Below are 21,436 nucleotides of genomic sequence, written 5' to 3'. Positions count from 1 at the left end.
CCACCTGACAGCCACACAACAACACTTACCATCACTGTCCCCCTGGGAGCCTTGAGAGAAGGAAGCAGTCCGGGAGGCAGGCTTTGGGTAGCACAACCAGGAGGTGTTGGAAGAGGCTGCATGCACCTTCTCTGACCTCCAAGACCTCTCTTGTGTGCTGTTATTTCCCAGCCTTTCCTTGCCAAGAGCCACTGCACCACCAGGCTAGTGTTCCTTCCTGTCCGCCCTGGTCCATCGGTGGGCTTTTCCCCACCAGATCCCAATTCCCTCTCTGCTTAGAGGTGCATCTCACTAGGGTAGAGTGCAGCTGGCTGCTGGGTTTGTTCTTACGTTACACACCATCACAGGAAACAGATGAATGAGATCCTAAACACAGCAGCTGCTAAGTACTGCTGGGGGCAAATGGTAAGGTGGCCAAGTCCCCACAGAAGGAGCAGACCCAGGGAGACATGTTCCCACAGAAGGAGCAGACCCAGGGAGACATGCTCCCACAACCCTCGTCTAACTGTGACTTCCTCTTTTCCCTTCTCTCTGTAGAACAAAGACAAACAGTACATGGAGAAACACAAGCTTGCAGGCAGTGTCCGATGAGGTGGGAGCTGTGTGTGGCCAAACTCAGTCACCTGTGGGATCCAGATAATGCACCCCACCTCCTCCCCTTCCAGCTTTGAGAACCCCTAGCACCTAAGTTTTTCAACTTAGGGCTGAAAAACTTTCTAAAATAGGATATTTTCCCATTTCTGAGGGTTTTTTTTTGGGGGGGGCGGGTTGTTTGCTTGTTTGAGTTTTTTTGGTTTTGGGTTTTTTTAAATATACATATATAAATTTAGCCCCTAAATGATCTACTGTAATAACTGGCCCAAGATTAGTCATTTGAAATAGCAAGTACATAAGGACATGCTAGGAAGCAGCATTTGAACTCTAATAGAAGAGACATTAGGTGACCTATAGCCACAGCACAGCAGAATCCTGATGTTCCAGGTCCTAGGGCCACAGAGGAGCTGAGGTCTCCTCAAATACTCCATATATGAATCTCACTGACTCCTCATCGGCCCACACAGGGCTCACCTGCCCAGCTTTGAGGCCTCATAAAAACATCAGGAATTCCAACAGTGGTTTGAGACAGGGTCTCTCTATGTAGCCCTAGATGTCCTGAAACACTATAGCAACCAGGCTGTCCGTGATCTCAGAGATCCTCGTGCCTCTGCTCCAGAGTGCTGGGATCAGAGGTGTGTGCCACCTCACGGAGCTTTTGATCTTCACAAGCTCTTGCCATATACAGACATCCTGCAGAGTGGGAAATGCGGAGCAGCCATGTGAGGCCTAGTCCTGATGCCTACTACAGTGTGAACTGGGACAGATCACCCAGCACCCCACCTCTTTGTCTCCCTCCTCCCTCCCTCCCTCCCTTCCCCCTCCCTCCCCCCTTCCTCTCTCCCTTTCTCCCTTTCTCCTTCTCTTCCTCATTCTGTCTCGCTCTCCCTCTTTCTCTTTGCTCCTCCTTCTCTGTCTTTCCCTCTCTCTTTCCCTCTCCCTTTTCCCTCATCTCCACTCTCTGCTCGGGCTATTAGGTGGATGAAGTGAGTAGACTTAACTGCTATTGTTAAGAGCCCAGCATGAGCAGTCCCTCAAGGACAGCAGCCACTCTCACTGTTTCAAGGATGGCTCTCCACCCGGTCAGCCAGGTAGTGAGGTGAACACACGTTACAGGAAGCAGAACAGGGGCCTGTAGGCAGCCATGTGTTCAGTGTCTACTCTAACTTCTCATAGCTTCCACTGGCTGGTTAGTCAGGCCCCAGTCTGCAGCGGTCACTCTTCAGCCCTGTGGGACAGGACTTCTGCTCTGGTTCCACAGAAGTCAGCCACCTGTCATTCCCATCGAGTGAGCCATCTTCTGTGCAGTGCCAGTCCTGGCATCGGGAAGCTCGCTCACCATAGCCTCCAGCACAACCCTAGAGCAGCTTCCCCTGGCCCTGCCTGTTCACTGCTCTAGCCTTGTACCTAGGAAACTCAGTTTAAGATCTGAGCTGAACACACCAAGGGAACCAGCCCAGTGCTACTGCAGCGCCCCAGGCCTGGAGGGTACAAGTCAGAGCTGCCACTCCCTTCTAAGGGGTGCACCAGGAAACCTCCAACTTTAAGGCTTTGTACTGACCTGCTGAGCTTTTGGAGTCAGATGTAGTTCAGAGCTGGGCTTCAGACGAATCTGGTCTTCTGCAGGCACCTGAACTGACAGGAAGGCAGCCATGCTTCGGGCAACCACTCGGAACCTTGGATGTTAACAAAAGGTCAGAGGTGAGAGACTACTAAGGTGAGCATTTTAAAGCACAAACCCCATGTCCTACTCCACTCCAGCACTGCACCTCTATCAGAGGCCGCTGCTGTCTGAGGCCCACAGAGAACAGAGCAGGAGCTTCCTCACCTGTTGGACAAGGGGGATTTCCGGCCCAACCCAATTGCCCCCAAAATTCCCGAGCTGAGCCTCTCCTCGGCCATGAGGCTCTGCCTGCTCTGCAGCAGGAGCAGGATCCGGATGACTGATTCTGTCAGGACTGACTCGTTCTGCTCCAGCTGAACCAGAGACAGCTGCAAGACTTGATGCCACCACAGAAACAACTTTGCCTCCTCCTGTGCAGAGCTGAGAGGGAGGGGAGGTGGGAGGAGGGGAGGGAGAGGGGAGTCAGAGCAAATGAAATGTAAGAATTTTCCCATTCATTTAACAAAAACTCACATTTGAGTTTTAAAGAAGAGAGACATTACTCTAAATCATACACTAGGGCCAAGGGAATGCTTGCCTGACAACCTGAGCTTGAGCCTCAGGACCCACACGGTGGAAGCAGAGGACAGACAAATTGTCCTGCCGCTACAGACACACCATGGTTCACATGGACACAAGTGTATACACACACACACACACACACATACAAAGTAAATGAAAACAAAATTTAAGAAATTACAATTTAAAAAAAAAAGAAACCAAGCCTAATATGTTAGCAAAATGTTAATAAAGCAACAGTGCTGTAAGAGCGACCATTGACCAAACATTTGTAGGCCACACACTGAGCTACACGTCCTCTGTCACTTGATCCTTTACTTATAAAAATACTGAAGGCTGGTCCCTCAAAATACTTGTGTGAGGAGATTAAAAAAAATCAGCTCAAAAAATTAGCTCAGCCAGCTCCAAGTCTTTCCCAAGCACCTGCTACTGCCCCTGAAAGGCCCGTCTGACTTGCACACATCCCTGGGCTCTGTGCCTAGTGTGGAAACTCGCGTTAACTAGGTAGTTTGGAAGCAGCCAGTGCAAACACACCTTGGGTCCACCTGCTCCAGCCACTTGCTGAGGATAAGGAGCATTCTCATCTCATTCCTCACGGTCTGCTCACTGTTTAGACACTGAAGCAGGTAGACATAGAGAGTCAAACTACTGCCAAGGGCTAAACACTCCTCCAGAAACTCTTGCATGGTGAGCTCGGGAACTTGAAGGGACACCAGAATGGGGCCCCATCCTAAGTGCTGATCGACGGAGCCTAAGAAAAGAACACCAAGAGGAAATATCAAGATACACTCATGCACACAAGAATCAAGATACACTCATGCCCATAAGAATCCTAATGGCTGTTTTCGCTGTAGCCTCATGTAAGGCATCGTCTCTCAGAGTGTGCCTAGAGGCCAGAGAAGTTTGAGGTGAAGCTCCAACCAGGAAGCCAAATGCTACTCTATTAGAGAAGGGTCGCAAACATTTGGAACTCAGAACTGTGTCTCTCTGACCCACCTTTCTCATTATATGGTGACCATTAGCATCTGCAGAGCACCAGAGTTTTAAACTTTAATCAATCCTTAGACTTTTCTAAAAATAAATCCAACCTCTCCCAGGCATTTCTACATACAGCTCATATTCTAGTGGAAACCATCTTGATTTTAGTAACACAAATGAATTTGAATCATGAAGGTTCTCAGCCTTGGGGAGGAGTGAAGGTAGATGCACAGTGATGTACAGAGCACCTCCACAGTAGGCAGGGAGACAGCCATTATGGGCATGTCCTGGAACCTCACTGACTCGTATTTTACATCTGAATATCAGACTTGAGAAGGGCTGAGCTGAACAGTCCTTAATCATCATCTCCAGAGTTGGAGGCAGGAACTAGGAACAACAGAAGGATGAGGATCAGGAAAAACTGATCCTTTTAGGAGAGCTTTAAAGGTATGACAAGAGGCCTGGTGAGATGGCTCAGTGGTTAAGAACACTGGCTTTGCCCGGCGGTGGTGGCACATGCCTTTAATCCCAGCACTTGGGAGGCAGAGGCAGGCGGATTTCTGAGTTCGAGGCCAGCCTGGTCTACAGAGTGAGTTCCAGGACAGCCAGGGCTACACAGAGAAACCCTGTCTCGAAAAACAAACAAACAAACAAACAAAAAAAACAAGAACACTGGCTGCTCTTCCAGAGGATCTGGGTTCAATTCCCAGCATCCTCAGGGCAGCTCAAAATTATCTGTAATTCTAGCTCCAAGTAATCCAGTGCCGTCTTCTGGCCTATGTGGCACCAGGCACAGACATGCAGGTAAAACACTAATACATAGAAAATATGAATAAATAAATCTTACTAAAAAGCTTAGCAAGAAGAAATAAAAATATCTCTATGAAAATCTCTTCCACCAAAAGTGGTGAGAAAAAAGAAATTACTATCATTATTATATGAATTCTGACTTACAGCATTTGTTTTAAAAACAGACTTTGCTATAATAATATGGTTGGTCTGATACTCAGAAAATGTAAAAACCAAATAGAATTTTTCTGTCTTGAGACATATAACAGAACCCAAAAGACATGGGCCACATGTTCTGATGTTGACTAGCTCTTTATAGAAAAAAAAATTACTTCTACCACATATAATATATATATATAAATATATATGTATATATGTATATGTGCATGTATATATGGTATGTGTTTGTGTGTCTATGCATGTGTATGTATATGTATGCATATGTATATGTATATGTGTGTATGTGCTTATGTGTATATGTATACATATGTAGATGTGAGGAATTCCCGACAGAAAGAATTATAACAGTATCCTGTCTCTTTTGGAAGTGAAAAGCTGTCCCTGAACAGGGTTTGACTTCCTGGAAGCGGCCAATGTAATGAGAGCAGAAGATGGCGTCCTCTTACTTTCCTTGAAGTAGGCTGTGATGCAGGCTTCTGTGGTCTCTGCCATGTGGCGGACTGATGCCAGGCTTTGGCAGGCTGCTGTTAAAAGGGGCAGCACCACCAACCCATGGACTCTCCGGCCAATCCAGGTCCGAATACTGACACCAAGGAATTCTGCTGTTGGAACAGCTGCATTGTTCATCATCATTAGGACTTCCACAAAAAAGCTGCTGAGGGCCATGTGGCGGGTCTGGCTGTCCATGTCTAAAGGCAAACACAGACACACACTCAGACCTCTGGCACAGGGATAGGAGAGTGCTCATGAGAGCACATTCCTAGTGTCTGACTGCAAAGGACCAGCAGGAAGGGTCTGATGACGCCTGGATTTTATGGATAGAACGTGACAAATAAACACGCTGTAAGAGGGAAATCAGAAACTTCTACAAGTTCCCTGAATAAAGTATGTGAGAGAAAGACATCTTAGTGAGGAGACATGGGGGTTTCTTCCTGCAGCCCCTCTCCATTGCTCTCTGACACCAGCCAGCCCACAGAGCCACTCTCAGCACAAGGGCCCCCAGTGGACACACTGGGCTGTGGCTCACTCAGTAAGCTCTCCTTGTCCCTTCCTGTCCTCTAGTCCTGATTTTCCAGACTTACTGGTAGGCCTGCTGCTGTCAGCAGGAGCCCCTCCTCCCACCTCACCTCCATCTCCTGGGGATTCTACCTCTTGGTGCAGACGCTGGTCCCTCCCACCTCACCTCCATCTCCTGGGGATTCTACCTCTTGGTGCAGACGCTGGTCCCTCCTGCTCTTTCCTGCTTTCCTTCTCTTCTAGCCCAGCTCCATTCTTTTGTTGTGACACCTACTGACACACAGGAACTCTCTCTACCAGGGACCCCCAGTTGCCATACTTGGCTGTGACCCTGAGTGGCAGTGGTAACCAAAGAACAAAACACACCCCAACAAAGAGAGTACCAGACAGCCACACAACAAACACTTCAAGCATCTAACTTCAGATACCTAGATCCCAGCACAAACACAAATATGAAGAGCCGAGATAATATCTATCCTCCAGAAGCCAACGACACTATTGTAACAGAGCCTGAAAAAAGCAATTTAGCTGAAGCATAGGACAAGAACTCCAAAATAGCCATTATGAATATGTTCAAGAGCCTTAAAGATGAAATGAATCGATTCCTTAATGAAGACTGAAAACATAAACAGTCGACTGGAATAATAAAAACAATTCACAGCTTAACAGCAGAATTTAACAATGTGAGCTACCAGAGCGGAAAGGTAACCACCAGCCCAGCCACAAACTGTTGAGGTCTGGTCTTCTGCTATACATTGTAATATTGTATATTGCGACATATTGTAATGCTTAGTGCAGGCCCCACAAGACCTGCTTGCCCCATAGAGAGTCTGCATGCAGACCCAAGTGACTGATGCTATGACTTTGTCCCCATGTTATTTCTGATTTGTAAAGAAAGATGCCTACAGCCTATAGCTGGGCAGATAGGCGGGGCTTGGTGTTCCCGGCCGAGGGTTAGAGAAGATCATTCATGATGAGAGGGAGGAGGAGGTGAGAAGGAAGAGAGAGACATGAGTTAGGAGTCAAGAAAGCATGGCCTTGAGGGTTGGCCAATTAGAGTTAAGAGCAGCCCAGGTGAAACATAGTAAGTAATAACTCAGGGTTATAGATAGGAAATAAATTTTAATAGCATAAATACGAGAGAGAAACCCCAAATTTCTACATCAAACTCTGTACCTATAGCAATGACCAACCCACAAGATATACTGGAGCAATAGTGACACAAATGTTATACTGGAGCAATAGTGACACAAATGTTATCGGAATAACCAACCATAATCTTTCCTTTTTGGATTTAAGGCTCACTCATGGAACTCATACCTTACACAGCTTAAGTGGCCAAGAACCTGAAATTAGATAGATCGTAGGCCTACTATTATTATTCTACTAAAATAACCTAGCAATAAAATGACTTCTGATGACATAATGATATACCCACAGGTCAGTGTAAGGATCAACCCTCATCAGACAAGCCTCCTCTTGCAGTAGATGGTAATTAACAAAGAGATCCACAACTGGACTATGTGCACAGAGTGGATGGCTTTGAAGCAGTCAGTCCAGAATGGCCTGGGGATTTATAGAGAAGAGGAGGTGGAAAATCTCTAAGAGCCAAAGACTGTAGATGACTCCAAGGCAGCAGTGTCACAGACACAGCAGGACTGATGCATACATGATCTCAAAAAGACTATGTCAGCTCCCCTAGGACCTGAACAGGTTCAAGCCAGATGAGGTCCCAGCACTGAGAGGAAGAAGTAGCACTGGGGTCCCACCCCTAACCCAGAAGCTATTTGTGCTGATAGCTGCTGACCAGAGGAAACTCAGGAAACTGAAGAGTGGAGTGCCCCAGGCATCTCAACCACACTCCAGGCAGGCCCTAGCCAGGAAGAGTTGACAACCCCAGTGGACTCCATGGGTTTCTTGATAAGCTTTTGTTTCATTTTGGTTTGTTTGGGCATTTTTACTGGCTTGTATTGATTTTTGGTTTGGAGTTTTTTGTTTGTTCCTCATTTTCAAAGAAAGAACATGAAGTTGGGTGAGCAGGGGGTGGGGAGGACCTGGGAGAAGTTGGAAAAGAGGACAAATCATGATCAAAACATATACAATTTCTTAAAATTAAAATAATAAGACATATGTTGAGATGGTATGAAAAAAAGTTTACCTATCAGAATATGAATAGTCTGCATTTTCTAACCTTTGCTCAAAGAAAACATAAAGCATGTGACTCTCAGAGCTCAGCCATGTGGTAAACACCAGAGCTCCCACCCTCATCCTCACTCACTCCCACCATGCTCCATGTTTTGTGTTGATTTACACAAAATAAGGATTACTTAAAATTAAGTATAAAAATAAGGAAATCCCCCTTTAAAGTTCCTAATATCATCTGTTTTATCTCCTTAATTTCAAAACAGGACTGATAACACCAATGGGTCTTTTAAAAGCAGAAGTGAAAAGAGATGAGCCCACGAGAAAACAGCAAGTTTTTGTTTCATTTCACAAGAACACTGGCCATGGGTCTCGGGAGTGGAGAACATCACTTTCAAAACAGAAAATGTGTCTCACTGACTGAACACGCATGCTTTTGTTGATTATTTTTAGCTATCTTGAATGAGGTGAATGTTCTGTAAGAGACAAGAACTGAGGCCTGCTTACTCCTCATGGCAGGACTTAGTATTTCTGTCTGTGAGAACGGCAAGAGCTCAGCAAGTCCTACCCATTGACGCCAATTCACTATGTACAGTGTGAAATGCACCCTAACATGATGTTACTGGAAAAAACTATTTCAAGTCAAAACTTTAAAACAAAAACAAAGAAACATACTTGAGAGTGATAACCACTGCACGCATGTTTTTCATGCATTTCTAAGCATAAATATTCTTGATAATAAAAGCCTCACCGTTTTAAATGAACAGCAGCAGCAATTTTGATTTATGATGAACCTTCTTACAGACAGATCCAAGCCTGCCTCAGCCTTTCTCCTCAAGATCGAGGCCGACAGGTAACCTCCCACACGCCACACATGGTCATTAGTGCCAACTCTCCAGCGCGCCCGAGCCAGACTCCACTCCATTACTCTTCCAGGTCTCTCCAGCACATCCTTCCTAGGGAGGGCGCTACTAGTCCTCAGCCTTCATAGTCACCGTGACCAACCCTAGCTCCCAGTGTTAACCGACTGTTCTTTTCCTTTTGGTTTTCTTAGTGTGTACTATCTCACACAAACTCTTCAAGAACAATAGGGTCAGCTTCCACCCGCCTATTCTCACACAGGAGCAGGAGCGTGCCTTGAGCTTCCACGTACTTACACCGCTCTTCCTCAGGCTCCCATGCCAGGCAGGTCCTGAGTCTTGATGGTTCTGCTCTCAACCTTCTAACGCTGCGACCATATAACACATTACTTCATGTGCTAACCCCAATGTAAAATTATTTCATTGCCACTTCATAACCGTCATTTTGCTACTGTTATCAACTGTACTGTAAATATCTGACATGCATGATGTCTGATACTCGGCCTCTGTGGAGGATTATTCGACCCCAAAGGGGCTGCCCCCAGGGGAAGAGCTGCTGCTTTACCCCTCAATGGCTCATCCACCTTCAGCAGGTCTCTCTCACTCTTCACTTCCAGCTCAAAGTTCCTTATCTCTTTGTCATTCTACCAAAAGTTATAAATTTTATTTTTTTATTTTGTTGAGCATTCTTGGTTACTTTCAGTACAAGTAACTGGCAGGCTGTCTACCCTACTCACTGGCTAGTGACAAAGGGCTCCATATTAAAGGTCTTAACAAGCCAGCAGGTGACTCTGAACTCCTACAAAATAGCTGACCGGCAGATCTCCTGTCACTTCATCGTTTAATGTGTTTATGCAACTTTAACCTCAGTCCAGGTCACTTCACATGTGCATCTGCCAGAGTCAACCCCTCCCCAGTTTTAACCCTGCTGCCTGCCCCCAGTGTTGGCCCTGCCGTCCAGATTCCTGACTGTCTAGATCAGGAATGTGTGGCCTTGACTTGGCATCTTCCTCAGCTCAGAGTCTAAGACAGACAGAATCACTGTCTGCATGAGTATGTGGTGTCCACTGGTCACTTACCGGGTGGGTTAAAGATAATGATATCATCCAGGAGCTTAGATATTTCCTGTTCTAGGGCTGGGAGGGTGATTTTTCCACTCTGCTCCAGGGCACTGAGAAACTGAACCATCTGATGAGTGAAAGCCTGGCATTTTGGAACTATGTCCTGACAAAAGAAAAGGGGTTGGAGGGTCAGTCAAATGAGTCTGAGCAGGGACTGTCAGCTGGAGACTCCCAAGGAGCATGGCATAGCACTTGGGCAGTACAGAGAACGGCTCAAGAAGTCACAGAGGACCTCTACTAGACAGCCCAAAAGATGTGTCTGTGGCTATGCCACTCTGCAGGCTGACATTCTGATTTTAAAGCTCACCAACCCCTCTGAGCTCTGGTCAGCCTGGGTCATTGCACTTAAATGAGAAAAGTCAGACAAAGGACCTAGGAGGCTGCGAGCACACAACAGCGCACAGCACACAGCAGCACACACATCATCACACACAACAGCGCACAGCACACAGCAACACACAGCAGCACACAGCACACAGCGCACAAGAGTCATGGCTGACCACACTAGCACATATGTGACTTCTGATCCTAAATAATGCCCCAACTTTTAAACTCCTTTTCCAACTTACAACATGCTTCCGGCTGTCAGCAGGAACAGAAAGTCCTGCAGACACTTTTAACAGCTTCACTATCAGTTCAGTGGAAAGGTCATTTGCCAGGACGACGGATGGTGGGTAATGACTGCTGAAATAACCCAGCACACTCTGGTATGACACAAGATCCACAAGATGCCATGAGAATGAGCTTGTCTGTCCAAGGAGACTCAGTAAAGGTGAGTCCTGAAAATGGAAGACAAGGTGTTTTAAACTCATTTTCCTAGAAATATATGTCTCTAGTTATTCTGTGGGGAAACAGACATGGTAAGTACTGAAAATGAACCAAGGAAGTGGGTTCTCTCTTTTTTTCTCTTTTTTTTGAGACAGGGTTTCTCTTTGTAGCCCTGGCTGTCCTGGAACTCACTCTGTAGACCAGGCTGGCCTCGAACTCAGAAATCCACCTGCCTCTGCCTCCCAAGTGCTGGGATTAAAGGCATGCGCCACCACCGCCCGGCTTGGAAGTGGGTTCTCAAGTTAGCATCAAGGGAAAACAACAGTCAAGGTCATGGCAAAGGGATGTTAAGATCTACAAGAATTCAGAGAACTCTGGGAGTACATAGCAACACTGACTTCAAGGAAAATGCAGTAGACTAAACTAAAAATTAATAAATCATTCTAATTCAGTGATGTTCTCTTGATTATTTAGAACTAGACTGTGAGCTATGCTACAGGAAAGTAGCGTGCAGGTGAAGGAGCAGCTCATATGCCGAGTCGGGGAAACATCTGAAAACATCGTCAGGAGAAAACGACATGCTAAGAAGCCAAAGCTCACCCCAGGCCCCCAGACTTACTGCCTCTTCAACGAGCTGAGCTTCCTTTGCTAGTAAAACCATCATGAAGAGGAGGCAGACAGCCATGCTCTGGGTTTCAGGAAGGGGGCTGGGATTCCAGGCATCAGACAGCACGCTAACCCAGTTGACTCTGCAAAGTACAGACCCCAAAAACAGGAAACAACTCTTGGGGCTCCCACGTTCCACCTGAACGGAACAAAAACATTGTCTTGCCTTAGTTGTTTAATATATCTTGAAAATGGAAATAATGACTCATTTTATGGAAACATTTCCCGTTTTTACACATTTTTATACATATTTTTAAAAGACCACTTTTCCTCAGATGGTAAATATTCACTGATAATCTCACCTTACATAAACTGAATTTAAGGTCAGACCTTCCTTTCAGGTCAAGTATACATGTGCATATTGAACTTGCATCTTTGTACTTCACTACCTACTCTAGAATTCTAAACAGAAGACTGGCATTCCCTGACCCAACCCGCTGGAAGCTCCCTGTCACCGAGTCCCTGCAGCTGCAAGTGTTGGGACCTCAGGTGAGCTGGGACAGGAGGAGAGCAGAGCTCTACTAGTGAGCGGCTCTCGAATCTCAGAACCACTGCTGGCTGGCACGCCCAGGAGCTGCTGGCTTCCCAGCTATGTACGGAAGCAGGGATGCGCAAGGTCCCTTCTGATGGTCCTAACGTGGTTCCTGAGACCTCACTTAGGGAATACCACACTGGGGTATATAATATTAATATGAACTTCCAACATGATGTTATATTATAAATATCTCCACATGACTAGTCTTTAAAATCTAATGCCTACACTCTAGTCAGAGGTTTTTTCGTGGGTGTACTGTAAATATATAATCAATCTGAAAGTCTTATTTAGTAACCTAATTCAGTATTTCTCATTTATCTTAATAAATATAGTGCTATAAATTTCTCTTTGAGGATTAATATTAAAAGCTCTACACTGCTTATAAAATAATGATGACTGTAGAATCTGGTGGCGACTCCCATCTGCTCCCTCTTGGAAGACAATTCTTTATGCTTTTATAATCTGTTCTCCAGCCTTGCATTTAAAAGGCTCCCAGCTTCTGGGCAGGTCAAAGCTATCTAATCCTCAGTGTAAACTCTTAAGAGGCAGAATCTACATCATTCCTTGACAGACTACCCATGGTTTAATTGGTCTTGCACGGCATCCCTCTCAGTTAAAATGCTGCCTTACAGGTCATTAAGCCAAGGTTCTCTCACATGTTCATGATGATGATGATTAAGTATCTACTCAGAACCTGCGTGCATCTCAGCTTCCTTGGCGCTCTGCTGCAGAAGAGTGGCTCCCAAGAGGAGTTCTAGGTAGGGCTTCACAAGAAATGCCGGAAGCCTCCAGTACATTTTACTAATCATTGTAAATAACTGTGTCTTAGTAATCATCATAAATAATTACAGATCTGTATCAACTAAAGCCCTGAGATGACTCAACAGTAATAAGTATGACATTAAAGAGAAAACACAAACCAACGGATGAGTAATGAACAGATGGAGTGAAATGACTGTGCGAGCCACAATCCCTCAGGCTTCCACCAGGATGGGAGGACACCAACTCCTGCCTGCTGCTGAGGGTACCCGAGGCTCCTGGAACTGTGGCCTTCTATTGCAAAGGCTCACATGCACATTGGCTGGCCCTTCCTTCAGACTACCCCAGGCCCTTCTTTGATCTCGATGTGTCATTCGTTGCTACAATGACGTTATCTCTTACAATTCAGTTGCCTAACTGCTGAAATCAACTTGGAGCTTGAATACAGATTTACTCTTCTATCATACGACATTCACCAGTAGCTCTAACTCTATTACCCTAGAAAACTGACCACTAACTGAGCAAGCCTCAGTGGTAAGCCAGGGACTCACACAGTGTTACTTCTAAAGCTAGAGGATGACAACATAGCAGAGGCAGTCTTTCTCTGGGTTTTAAAACAAGCTTAACAGATGTTCTCAGTCATCCATCAACACAGCAACAGAATGTCCACAGGCTGCTGCTTTCCACAACGTGTCACACCAGAATGTGACACAAAACTCTGCCCACACTGATGAGGAGACACCACCAAGGGTCAAACCTTAAAGAAAGCCTCCATGAGCGTCTGGTCAGGGCGCAGGTCCTTCCACTCCAGGTCCTGGTATGCACTATGAAAGGCATACAGAATGAACTCTGGCATCTTGGGTGCTGTGCACGATTCACAGTAATGCAGCAGATGCAACCGCAGGGCGCCTTCATCACCTGGCAACAGCTTGTCTAGAATTTTAAAAGAAAATACAGTTCAAGGTATTTTTTTTTTTAAAAAAAATGGAGAGGGAAGAAAAGAAATGCTAACACAAACACAAGCTTAAAAATCTAAGATTCTCGTGATCAGCTTTTTCTTCAAAACTTCTAAATTGCTTTTAACCCAAGTACTACAGCTCATGTAACCAATCTCATCCCATTTGTGTTCCTTTCTTCATTTAGTATCTTGAGAGAATTCCTCCAAAGAAAATATTCCAACATTTCACAAAGAAACACAAAACATAAAAATGACCCACAAGTACATAAAAAATGCTCAGCATCACCAAATATCAGAGAAATGCAAAATAAACCAGGATGAGAACAGGCGAGGAGGCTCGGCAGCTAAAAGTGCTGCTGCTGAGCAGGACAGGCAGAGTTTGATCCCTAGAGCCACATGATGGAAGCAAGAGAACCAACTTCCACCTTCCACAAGTTGTCTTCCAGACTCCATAAAAATCAGTCAGTCCCCCCCCCACACACACACACAATGTAAAAAAAAAAATTTAAATCATGATGAATTATCACTTCACGTTAGCTTTTTAATTCATTTTTATTTTATATGAATATGTGTTTTGCCAGCATGTCTATGCACCCCATGTGTGCAGTGGCCACAGAGGTAAGAAGAAGGTGTTGGATTCCCTGGAATTTGACTCAACAGATGGCTGGAAGCCATAACAGGAGTGTGGGGGATTGAACCCAGGTCCTCTGAAGAGCAGCAGTGTTCTGAACCCCTGAGCCATCTCTCCAGCCCTAGGATTCCTCTTAGTAAAAAGATGGGAGCTGAGAAGGCGGCTCAGTCAGTGAGGCTGCTGTGCAAGCACGAGGGCCTGAGCTGAGGGAGGCGAGGGAGGGCAGTATGTGCCTGCAACCCAGAGCTGAAGAGCTGCTCTCAGCTGGCTAGCCAGACAGTCCAACCAACACAGAGAGCTTCAGTGAGAGTCCCTGTCTTACAAGCAAAAAGTAGAAAATGAGAGAGGCAGACAGTGAACATAGAACTCCACATAACTACACGAAGGTGTAAGCATGTGGGCACACAAAGAAGGGAAAAGGAAGACAAGTGGGAGAAAGCAAGGAAGAAAGAACGGCCGTGCCTTGCTGGGTTTCCTGTTGTTATGGAAACCACGAGGATGCTCTAGAGTACAACTGGTAGTAGGCGATATTCAACGGACTATCTACGGAACTCAGAAAACCTCTCGTGACTGACTGGAGCAGAGGCCTGCCTCCCTTCCTCTTCTGTGTCTTCCAGTGACAGTGAAGAGGAAGGCACAGGAAGCAGGTACCCATGACACCCTCCTACCTTTAAAGCTCCTGTGCAGTGAGCCAACACAGTCAGTGAAGAGCTGCACGATGCTGGAGGCTACTGCGGTGTCACTCTCCAGCCAGGGGTAATGTCGCTGGTGGCTACTTCAGAGGGAAGAAACACATGCTCAGAAATGAAACTACATAGGACAGAGTTAGGTCTCATACGGGTTGTCCAAGGCTCTAGCTATGGAGCTATTGAGTGCACTCAGTGCCCTCCAAAGCTCCAAACCCTGGAGGCACAGGCAGAGAGCAACAGCAGTCACTAGCTGCTTCTCCCTCCTCTCCCTCTGCACCAGCACCACCAGCCACCTACAAGTGTGCTTGTGGAGGGCACTCAACAGCTTGTAGACTCGCCTCTTCCACAGGTGGGCTGCAGGGACTAAGCTAAGGGCTTCAGCTTGGAGGCAAGCACCTTTTTGTACGCACTGCACCATTTTGCCAAATCAATAATAATTTACCTGTACTCAGAGCATGAACAAAAATGAAATAAAATTCATGTTAACAAACAAGTGACTTAAATTTACCACAAGAGGTAACCAAAGAACTTTTCTCCTGTGTTTATGTGTGTGCCTGCATGCATATACATGTACATGTATTTGACCAAAAAGAGGACATCAGACTCCCTGGAGCTAGAGTTGCAGGCATCTGTGAGACACCTGACATAGGTGTTAAGAACTGAACTTCAGCCCTCTGCAAGAGAAGCAGGCATTCTTAACTACTGAGTCACCTACCCTCACAAAGAACTCCTTTATATGAAATTCTGCCTCTCTAGAAAGTTCAATATCAATAAGCCCCATTAATTTGTAGAAATTAACAGACTGTCAAACCTATTATGAAGCCAGTCCCTATATAATCCTGAAGCTAACAAAGGAGTCGAAGACAGTCTTCTAGGAAAAGTAAAGATGTACAGCCTCAGATTTTCCCTGATGGCTCTTGGGTAACACATGGAACCTTGACACAAAGACCTGAAGTCGGCCCCAGCTCTGGCAGTAATGAACCAGTTAGGAGACTTGAGTAAGACATTAATGTTTCTAAGGACACTTTATAAAACATGGCATTTGCCCTGCTGTAAGTTCTGTAGACTGAGGTTCATCTAGTTTATCTGTAAGTTTATAGAACAGTTGCCCGCAGCACCACTGACAGCATCTTTATGACTCTATACTCTACATGCTTGTGAAGCAAAGCTTTTATTTAACTGCAGAGTTACACGACTAAGGATTCATCCCCAACCCATTAATTTGATATATTACTTAATTCCAAAAATAGCTAAGCTCACAGACAATGCTGAGACCAATATTTTATAGAGCTACTTTATGGAGAAAAAAATTTTTTTTCAAGTATACAAACACATTCAACTTCCTTACAGTAGAAAACTGGAAATTAGTGTCTTACTTTGTTCCAAAATTAATATTAAGGTAACATCACTAATTACCCAAATGAATAATTACATTAATTAAAATGTCTTGACTTTATTTATCAATTTAAATATCACCATATTAAAATTTCAATCTGTGTAATCACCATGATGTATATTAAGTATCATTAGAGCTTTAAGTAAATAAATTTCAGAATCTATCTGAGTGCATGGGAAACCCTTTACCTTTCAGTGTCCTCTAAAACCAGGATCCAGGGCTTAAAAAGCCGGATGATCTGTGAGTGCAGGGATCGCAGCACTGAAACAGCACAAGTGTCACAAACTGTAAGGAGCTCACTCTGGCCACCAGTTACATTTTATCCTAAGTGTGGGCAAGGTCTACTGCGCCCTGTCTGCGCAAGCTTTTGCTGACATGGAAACTGTACAGTTAGGACAACTATGCATGCTTCCCTTTTCATTTGTTACATTTTTATAACATAGATAATCTTATAATGTAACTTTCCAGGATAAATGCTTTCTATTCAGAACATGATGATGATGACTAGGTAAATGACAGGAGGAGGGGACGGCAGATACGCACCTCTCTGCACTACACCCCACCCCCCCCCAAGCTACAGCAAGCATCCTCTGTTCACTGTGAACTACTATAGGTATGATGAGTTACGGGACCACACTTTCCTATTTCATTTCTTTGGCATCTGAGAAGAATCTCTTAACACATCTCCTTCTAACCCTCCTGGCAGAGGCAGTGCTTCTCCATCCACTGGACGCCATACCTTCTTGGCTGCTGGCAGCTGGGTTCTGGGCCAAGAAGGCTATTTCTAAGTCAGTCAGCCTTCTCACAAGGTATCCCAGAAACGTCTTCACATCAGCCATGTAAGGGCTCCACTTCGAGAACAATCCAAAGCTTTTAAAGTCCAGCTTGGACAGCCGCAGCTTATAAAAGAAGTCAGAAAGCCACTGTACCGTCTCCGTTACCTAGAAGAGATGGCCGGCCAAACCTGTTCACTGAATGTCTGCCGTAGTGCGGTACTCCCCACCTCCTTTCTTCTTTCTGTTGCTGGAGATGAACCTGAGAACCCCATGAGCCACAGGGAAATACCCAACTTCGCCATGCCCTCAAGCCTACAGCACCCACCCTCACCCTCAGCCATGCCCTCAAGCCTACAGCACAGTGCCTTGACAGACTGGGAAGGGAATCCAGATTTTTGACAGAACTACAAAAAGACAGGGAAAAAAAAGTAGGTTTACAACCCTAAAGCAATGGAATTTTATTTCAAATAAATTCTCACATTCTCCTTATTTTTGAGGTTGTTTCTGTTTACTTGTTTGTTTGATTTTGGTGGTGAGCTCTCACAGAAAAGCCAAGCTGGTCTCACACTCAAAGGCTTTAGCTTGAGCCCCCTGGTCCACCACGCTTGGCTTCAGTTAAGTTCTTCTGTGAAGCCACCACAGATAAAGCTGATAAAATGAAGGGCTCTGTGGGACCCTGAGTGGCCTCAGGGGGGAATCAGATAGCCTTAGGTGGGAGGGTAGGGTTATACAGGGGAATGCTGGTATAGCTCTTGTCAGACAGGGATGGAACTACATGCAGGAGCCTAAGAGAAAAGCAATCTAGACAAAGGGGACAGAGGAAGCAAAAGTGCCAGAAAATCATGGAGCTCTTACATAAACACACACACACAAAACAGAACAAAACAAAAACACCAGCTTTTAAATGTGCTCCAACTGTTTAAAACTTCACAACAAGGGAAATGGAAAAGAATGCACAAACTGTCAGAGCAAAAGCTACACACCTGCTTGTCTGACAGGAGGACATCTGAGGCACTGTGCAGCACTGAGCTCTCCACAGAGGCCGCCCCCTGCTGGCTGCTCGAGGCATAGCAGCCCAGGGCTCTCAAAGTGGCTTTCCAGCACTCTGGACTCAGCAGCTGCTCTGCAGAGCCTAGAGAAAAAGAGAGAACAGGTCTGTGTTTTTCCCAAATTACTTTTACAACTTGAACCAGAGAACATGTGTGCTTTACAAAATAGTGATGGTGGTGATAGTGGTGGTGGTGGTGATGGTGAAGATGATGATGATGATGGTCCAAACCAAACTTTTAAGGATCTATGGTATAAGAAGACCAAAGTAAAGAGACAACAAAAGTGACTTCAGTGGAAGTGAGCTCCACTGAAGGTGAGGGCAGGTGATTTCACCCTCCTACAGTGATTGAGAGGTTTGACTAATGTGTGTTCTCTGTGTGTGCACATGCATATGTGAGTATGTATGTGTACATGCGTGTGTGTAGGTGTGTGGATGAGTGTGGGGTGTGTGTATACATGTGTGTGTATGCGTGTGTGTGTGCACATGCATGCATGTCTCCTTTCACCATGGTTTCTAGGAACTGAACTCTGGTCATCAGGCTTGAGTGACAAGCACTACCTGCTGAGCCATTTCTCCGGCCTCATCTTACCATGTTGAGATGGCACCTATGGAGTGGTGAGCAATAGTGAATAGTGTCTACTATTCACTGAGGCCTTCTCAGTCACGACCAACATGAAGACACTCACCCTGCACCAGCAGCCTGAGGACGTCACTGTACTGGTCAGGGAACTGGTGGAGGAGGAGATGAGTCCAGTGCTTACAGAAAAGATTAAATGGCATCAGAATATCTTCCTCTGGTTCAAGGCCCCAGGCAGTGAGTGCCAAGTGAATGGACTCCAGGAGCCGGGTGCGCTCAGACAGAGGGGGCTTAGTGCAGTTTAACCACTGCTGAATGTCGAACTAAAGAGAGACAGAAACAAGAAGCCGTTTTATTTATGTTATAAAATTAGATGCAGCAGAGAGGTCTGTGCAAATTTAAAAACCAAAAGACAGCCTAGCAGCACCTGTCTGCTGGCACAGAACTACACTGTGCATGGAGACGCGCGATGGGCACCACCGTGCCGTCACCCCCACTCACTGCCCATGGGAACGCGCGATCTGTGCGGTCACCCCCCACTCACTGCCTGAGCTGGGAGGTAAAGTCAGTAGAGCAGCAATCTCCTCAACATCAAACCTTACTCGAGGCTGAGCTCAGAAGCACAACACCTACCCTGAATGTTCACAGCCCTAGGTCTGACACCTAGCAATGCAAACAATGAGAACAGAAACCCTCCACTGACCACCAAGTCACTATCAATGTACAATTCCACTCTGCTTCTGGAATTCTTTATTTTCTTCCCAGAAAGTCCTGCTGAGGCCTGGTCAGAGCTCCAGAGCTGTCCCTCACTTGACAGCATCAGAACCAAGCAGCACTTACGAGCTTATTTAGAGCCATGGTTTTACTGACATAGTTAGCTACCTAGATTTATAAAAATTCAGACTGCTGGAATCTCCCAATTTTCCATACTATAAAATATATTCACCTTTGTTATGGTCTGAGGTTAGTCTCTTAGCCCTAAAAAGTGCCACTCCCACTGCTTCATCAGTGTCATGGACGCAGAGCTGAAGCAGAGCTGACATTCTCCACTACTTAAGTCACTGCCGCACTCGCAGAGTCTGCTACTCAAAATGAGGACAAGGGAAGCTCGCTTAGACTGAGCTTATTCAAAACATAAGAGCCTGACACATAATAACTCACAAATCAAACAACATAGTTACAGATTCAAGATAAGTTTCAACTCCTATTAGAAATATTTCAGGACAGTACTAAGTTTTTAAAGAAAGCCTGGGATGTGATCCTTTGGGGATTCCTACTATGTGCAATAAGATTGTCTATACAGTACAGCCATGTCCTCCCCACAGAGGGGAGGCTGTACAATCAGGTTATTCAAAGCTCATGCAGTGCGTAAGGGATTCGTGGTCAATCTCTGTGGCTCTGTGGCCCGGGAAGCGGCAGTCACTCCTCATGAGCACCTTGGTGAGCAGCATGAAGATCACATCACTGTTGTCCTCGCTCAGACACTTCACCACTTCCTCATACAGCTGGATGAACTCGGTGGGCGCAGCATTGGGGGTGAAGAAAGGAGACAGCAGAGAGCAGAGCCGCCTGTTCTTCAGGATGGTCTGAAGCAACTTCCTGCATTCTGACTCAGCGCCGCTAATAAACACCTGGGGAGAATAAAACACGAGTGCCCACTCAATTTTCCCTTCCCTCTTATCTTAAGTAGTCAATTTTCAAGAGTATTAAATAAGGTGAAATAATTTTTTGTAAACAAAAATATGAAAAAAAAAAAAAAAAAGATGCCACAAATACTGCACCCTTAATCCTAGCACTAGGGAGGCAGAGGCAGGGGGATCTCTGTGAGTTTGAGAACAGCGTGATCTACATAGTGAGTTCCTGGCCACCCAGAGCTAAAAAGTAAGACCCTGTGTCAATAATAATGTGGCTCAAAGGCTAAAATGCACTAGAATCTAAGTGACTCTCTAAGCAGCACAGGGTTAGGAAGGTTTTACTAATGTTGATCACAACAAAATAACAGGCTGGGGCTGGAGAAATGGCTCAAACGTTAAGAGCACTGACTGTTCTTCCAGAGGTCCTGAGTTCGATTCCCAGCAACCACATGGTGACTCACAACTATCTGTAAAGGATCCAATGACCTCATCTGGTGTGTCTGAAGACAACCACAATGTAACTCATATACATAAAATAAATAATTTTAAAAATATAATAGGTAGGGCCTATGGTATGGCTATATTAAAATTTTAACTTCAGTGAGACAAAAGAATCATAAAACTAAAGAAAATTGAACTAGAAAAATATATTGCTTTCTAAGCACTAGCTAAAAACCATCCAAAGAACTCTTTCAATCAAATCAAAACCCAAAAATATACATAGGAAAATAATCAGCAACACATACACATACACATACTCACATACTCACATATACACACACACTCACATGCTCACACATATACAGACTCACACATGCTCATATGCATACACTCGCATATACACATGTACACTCACATGCACATTCTCTCACACACACACATATACACTCTGCCAATAAACACAGCAAAAGGCACATAATTTGAAAGAACTTGAGCTGCATAGAGCCGGGAAAACAGCTTGGGAGACAAATGCTGCACAGGCCTGAGGACCTGTATCAAATCCCCGCATCCATATGAAGTGCAGGTGCAGCAGCTGTGTGTGCCTGAAACTGACAGAGGTGGGGGTGCACACAGGAAATCATATAGTGACCAGCCTTCCTCAAGAGTCAGTGACAGAACCTGTCTCAAGTCGG

At 45.4% G+C, this 21,436-nt stretch overlaps 1 protein-coding gene across 5 annotated transcripts in view; it reads right to left on the bottom strand.

The window, feature by feature from the left end:
• Epg5 (ectopic P-granules autophagy protein 5 homolog) overlaps window positions 1–21,436 on the bottom strand; it is a 90,051-nt gene that overhangs the window by 1,975 nt on the left and 66,640 nt on the right. The window contains exons 30-43 of one of the 5 annotated variants that reach the window (XM_031366099.1): window positions 20,106–20,300; window positions 18,779–18,992; window positions 18,025–18,173; window positions 17,005–17,206; window positions 16,454–16,550; window positions 14,849–14,955; window positions 13,349–13,524; window positions 11,251–11,436; window positions 10,433–10,642; window positions 9,822–9,966; window positions 5,170–5,412; window positions 3,311–3,527; window positions 2,423–2,638; window positions 2,156–2,270 (exon numbers count right to left, since the gene is read on the bottom strand). In XM_031366099.1, the coding sequence (XP_031221959.1) occupies window positions 2,156–2,270; window positions 2,423–2,638; window positions 3,311–3,527; window positions 5,170–5,412; window positions 9,822–9,966; window positions 10,433–10,642; window positions 11,251–11,436; window positions 13,349–13,524; window positions 14,849–14,955; window positions 16,454–16,550; window positions 17,005–17,206; window positions 18,025–18,173; window positions 18,779–18,992; window positions 20,106–20,300 (2,472 nt within the window). The remainder of the gene's footprint in view (window positions 1–2,155; window positions 2,271–2,422; window positions 2,639–3,310; window positions 3,528–5,169; window positions 5,413–9,821; window positions 9,967–10,432; window positions 10,643–11,250; window positions 11,437–13,348; window positions 13,525–14,848; window positions 14,956–16,453; window positions 16,551–17,004; window positions 17,207–18,024; window positions 18,174–18,778; window positions 18,993–20,105; window positions 20,301–21,436) is intronic. The other 4 variants (XM_031366100.1, XM_031366101.1, XM_031366102.1 and 1 more) reach the window with 4 other exon arrangements.

Source organism: Mastomys coucha, unplaced genomic scaffold, assembly GCF_008632895.1.
Source record: "Mastomys coucha isolate ucsf_1 unplaced genomic scaffold, UCSF_Mcou_1 pScaffold13, whole genome shotgun sequence".
NCBI classification, from domain to species: Eukaryota; Metazoa; Chordata; class Mammalia; order Rodentia; family Muridae; genus Mastomys; species Mastomys coucha.
Note: the sequence above shows the minus strand (reverse complement) of the source record. Positions and strands in the feature narration are given on the sequence as shown.